Source organism: Cynara cardunculus (assembly GCF_001531365.2).
Source record: "Cynara cardunculus var. scolymus isolate 2C chromosome LG 3, CcrdV1, whole genome shotgun sequence".
Taxonomy (NCBI): Eukaryota; Viridiplantae; Streptophyta; class Magnoliopsida; order Asterales; family Asteraceae; genus Cynara; species Cynara cardunculus.
The window spans coordinates 8138651-8146998 of NC_037530.1; the positions used below are offsets into that span (position 1 = coordinate 8138651).

Consider the following 8348-nt stretch of genomic DNA (forward strand, 5'->3'; position numbering starts at 1 on the left):
TTTCTCAAAATTACATAAAGTCATATTATAACATCGACTGAGATAAAGAATAAAATGAAATATTAAAATCACGATTTATCTCACTGCATTGCGCGAGTACGCTTCTAGTTTTTAATAAAACATGTTTGTTTTATATATTTATAAAATAAAAATACACGAAATTTTTTATATTATAAACCAATAATATATATGAAATAAATATATTATAAAATAAACATATGTTAATTATTACCTTCAAATATACATTCACGTAAAATCTAATCATGTCACAATATTTAAAATAAAATATTTCATCTTTTTTTATAATACATAAAGTTCATTTAATTATTCCATCATAATATTATATAAATATTAAAATGGTAGATTTTATGTTTTTTCTGAAGGGTAATAATTTATTGGGACAAAAATAATAGATTGTATATGGGTTGCATATGAACCGAACGTTTAATGAACCGTTCGACAAAAAGTTCGTTTATTTAATAAATGAACGAACATAAATAATGGTGTCATTTGTTTCTTAATGTTTGTTAACGTTTGTTTATGTTCGTTTATATATACATAGATAAATATTTATATAATATGACATTAACATGTGAAACCGTTATTTTAAGTTAAATTTTTAGGATTCCTTTTTTTGTCCCTGTTTTCGTTCGTTTATGTTCATTTATATTCGTTTAACATCTTAAAGAACGAACATGAACACGGACATACACATTTTTTCTTAAAAGACGAACATGAAAACCACAAGGGTTATAGCATAGTAGTTGAAGTCCTAGGGGATGTGGTGGAATATCTCATCTACCCAGAGTTCGATTTAAGACATACACAACAATTATGACCACTGAGGTTATCAGAATTGATTTTTTGCCGTCACAGTTTGTCAGGATACCTGTAACATTCTTAAAGGCTTGATTAAAACAATAAAACCTATATGTATCAACCATTGTGCAACAAAGACCCAAATAACTCAACCTCATATTTATTCTATTTACACCACAAATTACACATTACAACAACCCACAATTTAAATAAAACAATTCAAAACAGAACATATATGAAAGAAACACAAATGAGAACTATCTTCAACAACATGAGTTTATGAACACAATCAATCTTCTTCACATTACGATCTCTGGCTTCAAGATGCTAGCCTTGATCTCCTTGTGTGGCAGAACCACGCCCCCATTGCTGTAGATCTCATCGCACACATGAACGTCTTCTCCCAGAATCGTCATGTTCTCGACTCGAGCCCACTGGCCGACAGTCGAGTGCCACCCTATGATACTACTCGAGATGCATGCATGTTTCTTGATGCGGACCCCACGCATTATGGTGCACCGCGAGAGTCTCACACCAGACTCAACCACACATCCTGGCCCGATTGCAACATCGGGCCCAATCAAACACCCGTCACCGATCTTGGCATTCTCGTCCACCAGGACGTTACCCATGATGTGGGCTCCACTAGCCAATTTAGATGGTGTTTTCTTTCTTAAAGAGTCTAGGTATAGTCTTAATCCAGAGATGTAATCCTTTGGCTGCCCAATGTCCATCCAGAACCCTGGTAAAACCATTGCAAATAGCTGACCCGCCAATGCGATTTTCGGGAAGATCTCTTTCTCGATCGAAGTGGGCTTGAGCTCAATTCGATCAAGAACAGATGGGTTCAGCAGGTAGATCCCAGCATTAATCTTGTTACCCACAAATATTTTTGGTTTTTCAACAAAGCTATCGACTTTTCCAGTAGATTCTTCCATCACAACCACGCCATATTTTGAAGGCTCGTCAACCTACCACGAAATAATTAAATAAAAAAACACGACTAAACAAGAAAAGGGCTATTTAGCTCGATGACCTTCTCCCTCTAGTGCATTCCTAAGTTTTTAAAGAGCAGGCTGTTTTTAACTAGGATGGGTCATCATTGAGCTAAAAGAAAATTTAAGATGGTCATGCTCCTAACTAAAAACTCATTTAAGGTCGTTATCCAAAGGACCCACAAGAAAACCCCAAGGGAAACTATTTTAGTGAATTTTACCTTAGTCACCATTATTGAAGCTTCACCACCATGGGACTTATGGAATGCAATCATCTCTTTGAGCGGATACTCGCTGATAACATCGCTGTTGAGAACAAAAAATGGCTCGCCAGACTTATCTGCGAGTTTGTCTCTAGCAAGAGCTAGGGGCCCTGCGGTTCCAAGCGGCTCAGTTTCTTGTGAGCATGTGATCTTTATCCCAAGCTTAGTTTCAAAGTCCTTCAAGAAGTTAAGCATGACCTACATAGAATATATGTATTTTTTTTAAATCAAAACTTGATGCAAACATAAGGATGGATCATATAGCACGAAACCCCCCCCCCCCCTCTCAAAATTTACCTCTGGTTGATAATTGATGGCTAGAACCACTTCGGTGACTCCTATAGCCTTAAGAGCTTCAATCTGATACAAAGCAATAAATACAAAAATACTGCTTATATGCAACACAACTGTAAGCTAACTTTGCAGAAATAAGAGGGTCAAGACTACATACCTGGTGCAGGATCATAGGTTTGTTGGCAAAGTCAACAAGCGGCTTTGGGAAGCTGAGAGTCAACGGCCTCAACCGAGTTCCAAATCCTCCAACAAGAATAAGAGCCTTCATGGTGGAGAGATCTGGCTATTGAAGAAACTATCAGAAACACTGGAAAAGAATATGTGATCTAATACACAGCTGTGTAAATTTTCTAAGAATGAAAAAAGATTTGCATTTATGGAACTGTGAGGTGACATTCTGTAGGTCATAAGTGATGATAAAGGTGTCAGAAGATAGAGCGTCGGTGCTTTGACCACAGGGTGTATGCCAAAAATAGAAGCACATTCATCAGATTTAGAGAAAAGAACAGTGAATGAATTGTAAGGATCAAGAATCACACACGATAATAATGGCAGGAAACAAGAAATGTACCAACATCAAGAATCATTATTACAAAAAGTCTTTTTCCACAAACTTTTTAGCAAGCCAGGGATCTTCATGAAAACAGCTTCTCTACTCCTTGAGATAGGAGAAAGTTTTGCATACATCTTATATCTCCAGACCCTAGTCCATGTGGGACTCATTGGCTTTGTTTGCTTTGGTTTGGTTTATACAAAGAGGAAGGTTGACAGCAATTATAAGAAAAAATAGACAGAAAAGGATAGGACAAACAATCTTTCTTCTTAACTGTCAAGAAGAATATTTTTTGGACAAAAAATTTGGGGATCTGTGAAGTCATGCTCCGGTGTACTGTCTAATTCAAGCTTCATATCCATCATTAAAAAACTATTCTTGGTGGTCTAACTAAAGAAGACGACTTACAACTGGACCTGATGTAAAACAACCAAATCTTTTGAAGCGTATCATCACATGAAAAAGATGATTCAGAAAGGAAATAAATCCAAATTACTACAGGCTGGAGCTTACGATGGGTGTGACATAACCATGGAATTCTTTATAGCTTTAGTCCAGCTTTGATGATCTGGTGGCAGACACGTCTAGTGCTCGTACTCATTTTTATTTTCTACATCTTTGACAATTTGGAGAACTTCTATACAGAAACCTGACAGAACTACTTGGATTGGCAATGGCTAGAAGAATCTCTAAACAAATCATATGTAGCTTCAACAAAAATTAAAGAACTTGGCATATTTGTAACAAACAAGATTCTTGCTTCTTACCAAAGGGTCAATGACCAGGTAGCATCCGGGTTACCGGTAGATCCCAACCTCCTTAGAGGTCAAGGGTGCAAGCCTCACCAAATCTGAAGAGTTTGTTTGAGTTTTGCCGTATATAAGTAAATATAAATGTTATATACTTAAAAAAAAAAAAGGTTCCTCACTTCTTATCCTCCATGTACCAAGATTTATTTCTTAGTAGCATCACATTCTAGGTTTGTGTAATAAAGTTGTGACATTTTGACAAGCAATTCAAAAGGGTAAAACTTGATCAATTACAGGTCAAGAAGGTAACTACTACTACTACTAGTGATTTTATTGGCTGCAAGGACAAGGAGGTCATTATGGAAATTCTTCTCCCACACAGGTAAACAAAAAGAAAATCTAATACATAACAAGAAAAAAATAGTTTTCTCGCCAGACTTTACGGTATTACACTTTGTAAATCGAAAAACAAACACAAAATTATAGCAATATAAGAAGTGATATGTAGCTATAAGGAAGAGAATGATGAATATATAAGGTTTCATTGGTTTTATGCACTTCTCTTCTCTTCTATATCATGGGGTTGCCATCTTCACTTGTTCTTGTATCAAATAAATGGATCCTATGATCAAACCATAATCTCTTCCCAGACCGTATAAAGGGGACCATGCAATGAGAATATTGAATGAACAAAACAAAACAGATCTGAGATTTGTAACTAAACGAAAGCATGGCAATGAGGAATTCAACTAGCCACAATCTGACAATACCAATTCTAGTAATAAAAACCTAAGATAACCTTCAGGGGCAACTCAATTGACAAATAAAGACTAGGCCTTGGGGAACCTCCCCATAGGTCATAGTTTGAGTCTCCTCTTGGCCACTGGGGATGTTCCTGATTGTTATCTTCAGAGCCACTTGGGATAAGTTGATGTGCACGCAAATTGGTTCAGACACCCACAGTTACCCATAAAAAGCTCTAAAAGATGCAGTTTGTCAAGCTTTCTTATAGCTCGGACAAAACACATGATGACACTTAAGATTGCATATATAGAATGCATTATAAGTGCATCATGCCTCATGGAACAGTTATGAAGCTCTGTTGTCAGCAAAACTGTTCTATCCATAGAGTTTCACTGGACTGAATCAGCCATTGAAGAAGGTACATCTTGTTATGAAGATCATCATTATCAATGATGATGCTGATGATGAGAAGGCAACATGTTGCTTTGAAGATCCATATAATTTATAAATGCTACTTTACTTACTTGTATGCCAGGCACCTTATACTTAATGGTGGTTTGTTTAAGCTTCTAGTTTTTTCTTGAACTCCAAACATATCATTCTCCATTCTCTTTTGCTAATCAAGTTAATCCAAACCCCAAGTAAACTTCATGGCAGAATGTAAACCAGGCCAATAAATCATTTCAAACCCACTAGAAGCCATCAAGACATATTACTCTATTAGAACTAACGCAATCGTCATCCATTGGAAAAACCAATCTCACAAGAAAGCACATTGGGGGATGACTAATCTTTGGACAGCGTAACAACTTTCGAGTGAGATTTACTGGGTTCATAGTGGTTTGGTTTAGAGTGTGCAACAAGGGTGAGATCAAGATCAAGACCAAGACGTAGATCTGGATCTATTCTTAGCTCAATGAAAGAACTGTCACCAAGTTCAAATCATTACAACTATAATTAGGACAGAGAGTCAGAATGCTGTTCTCTATTTACATCACATAGCAATTCAATGTTAACTTCACAAAACGATACATTATACCAATTTCCCCCATGAACATATGCAACAGCCAACAGATTAATCCAATTAAAACACAAGATCAAAAGCGACCCAAATCTATAAACCCCCAGATCTGTTCCTAAACAAATGAGAAACATATGAACTTCACAACAAAAGCAACTTGACCCATTATAATTCACAATGGCAGAAAGGATCTACAGAAGATAATCATTTGATTAGCAATCATTACCCACATATAATCCTTAATCACTTACCTACATCTTACAATTTCGCCACAAAATCAGACCCACCGACATTTTAACGAACTAAACCTTCATCAAAATCATTGAGAGAAATTCAAGAAAACCGAAGGAGATAAAATTACCTTGGCGACAAGAGAGGTTCAGTTGGGAAGCGAATTGGTCGTCAGGGAGTATCTACATGCATATATTGATACAGAGGGGGTGGAGTGTATCTATATATATAGACACACACATTATATATGCAAAGAGGAAGGGGAAGAGGATTGAGTTGGCGGAAATCCAGAAAATCAAAAGGGAGAATGAGCTGGAAATTTACAGATTTAAGTTATCTTTTTCACCTTCAAACTTCCGATTGAGGCTACGCTTTATCTTTTCTCTCTATTCTAATCAACAACGACAAAATCAACAAATAATCAAAGACTAAAATGTTTTGGTTTGATAGTTTCTCAACTACATATATTTAGAAAAGAATATTAATTATTTTTATTTACTTTTAGTCAAATTAACAAAAGTTATATAATAATAATAAACAAATTACTTCTTTCATTTTATGAAAAAAGTATAATATTTTTGTTATGTTATAAAACATGTGATAAAATAACCTGGAAAAAGTTTACGGGGTTGTTTGTTTACTTCTTAATAGTTTCATTAAGATGCATCATCTGAATCGTTAAGAAGTGAATCTTGTTTGGCAAAAAAAAAAAAGTTTGTCTCTTAATAGTTATAAAACCCTCTGAATGATTTTGTATCATAGGTTTCCCTTAACCATTAAGCGTCCTAATTTCATTGTAAACAATTATCAAATAATTATATTTTATTTTGCACTATATCATAAGAGTCTCTTAATCATTTTGATCACTTAATTATTCTACATTAAACCATTCAGTAACTGTCAAACAACTCTTACCTTTGCAGAACTGGCGTGGAAGCTCCTTCCTTCAATTAGTGTAAAGTTTAGTTTTGGATCTTAACATTTATCATTTCTAAACTTTATAAAACTTGGATTTGGTTTCTCGTGTTTGTCAATTCTCAAACACGAGAATTCCAGTTATTTTTAGTGAATTAACAACTAAAAATAGACAGCGTTAGAAGAAGAGACCAATCACTTACTCTATGCACCAATCACCATGTATGAAACCGGTTTCATCATGCACCCATTCCATAATCATTCACTTACCCCATGCACCAATTTCACCATGTATGAAACCGCTTTCATGAATATTTTTTTTATTCTACTACTGATTTCATGGATTTATTACTCTAATAACTTACGATTTTCATGAATCTTGACAATAATAAATCGAAACACAATATAACAAAATCCAATTTTTAATATTATAATCTAATTAAATATTTAAATGTTACCATTTATAAAATTTCATTTATTATATTGTCTTAATTAAGATTTATTAATAACTTCCATATTTAATAGAAAACAATGCAAATAACCAATATACCGTTAATTATTAAATTTAATTAGAAAAACATGGAATTTTCCTATTGGTCGAAATTAGTTTACACGGTTTTTAAGAATTGCATGGTTTTTATTTGAACGTGCTTCTATCTCGATATATACACAGCTTATTATATATCGATATACACACATTGCGTGACCTAAATCTCCCCAAAGGTGCCTTATTGGTTTCTCCCCTTACCTTCACCGTCACAAACGACTAAACACCAAATACATTTGAACTAGAGTTGTTCAAGGGCGGTACAGTCCGTTAGACTCGACCCGTTAGAAAAGCGGATTGGACAACCATGTTAAAAAATATGAACGGTCTCAGGTGAAATTGTTCAAATTAATGGACAGGATCGAGCAATGATAAAAAAAAGTTTGAACGGGCCCGCCTGAGACTATGTATAACTATAATCATTTAAAAATTTATTTAATTTATTAAAAAAAGTTTAGAAATGATTTTGAGTTAGACTTCAGTACCAACCATCTTCCAAATATATATATTATATGTGAAATCATGGTTTTATTCTATTCATCCTCTTCTTTTTTCGTAAAACCCAAAAATTTCGTGGAATAAATAATTTTTATTTTATTATTATTCTTTTATTTTTTTATTATAATATATATATATATATATATATATATATATAATAAATGACAAATTGCATAAAAAACTAACGTACTTTAACTTGATTCATATTTTGGGTAACGTACTTTCAAAACTTTCATTTTGATACCTAAAATGTAAAGTTTTAAACATTTATGTAACCAGTTGAAGCATTAACCGGTTGCCATGTGGATGTGGCGAGTGATAAGATGAAATTTGGTTGAATAACAAATAATACTGAGTTGGATACCACATCATTTGTGTACATCAGTATGGTGCCTGTTAATGCTTCAACCGGTTACCCGGGTACTTAAATGTTTAAAATTTTACATCTTAGATACCAACATGGAAGTTTTTAAAGTATGCTACTCAAAAAAGAAATCAAGTTAAAATACATTACTTTTTCATGCAATTTGCTCTTAAATAAATAAAGAAATTAAAAGAATTTTGAAAACCGGACTAAAGGTGAAAGAAAAAGTCAAGACATGGGTGAAAATCGTAAATTTCATTAAAGTAAGTGTTAGAAACCCAGATCTGATAGTAGAACGATTTACACTAGAAGATTGAAAGAGTAAGTAAACAAGAAGATTAAACAGAGAAATAGC

At 34.0% G+C, this 8348-nt stretch overlaps 1 protein-coding gene across 2 annotated transcripts; it reads right to left on the reverse strand.

Annotated features, from left to right (window-relative positions):
- Positions 1–963: 963 nt before the first annotated feature.
- Positions 964–6053, reverse strand: LOC112510089 (mannose-1-phosphate guanylyltransferase 1-like). Of its 2 annotated transcripts, none has more exons than XM_025115376.1 (5): positions 5800–6053; positions 2529–2650; positions 2375–2437; positions 2036–2275; positions 964–1790 (listed from the first exon to the last, which is right to left on the reverse strand). In XM_025115376.1, the coding sequence occupies exons 2-5, from the start codon at positions 2637–2639 to the stop codon at positions 1119–1121; spliced, it is 1086 nt and encodes a 361-aa protein (XP_024971144.1). In that variant the 5' UTR covers positions 2640–2650; positions 5800–6053; the 3' UTR covers positions 964–1118. The 2 variants fall into 2 exon arrangements, with proteins under 2 accessions (XP_024971144.1, XP_024971146.1); XM_025115378.1 differs by having other exon boundaries at positions 2529–2654.
- Between the last annotated feature and the right edge of the window lie 2295 nt (positions 6054–8348).

Bases quoted from the DNA above. Each gene is read 5' to 3' on its own strand.
- LOC112510089 (XM_025115376.1), bottom strand. From the start codon at position 2,639: ATGAAGGCTCTTATTCTTGTTGGAGGATTTGGAACTCGGTTGAGGCCG. The intron at 2,276-2,374 runs GTAAATTTTGAG...TATTCTATGTAG, and splicing joins CCATCAATTATCAACCAGAG to GTCATGCTTAACTTCTTGAA. The intron at 1,791-2,035 runs GTAAAATTCACT...ATTTCGTGGTAG, and splicing joins CTTCAATAATGGTGACTAAG to GTTGACGAGCCTTCAAAATA.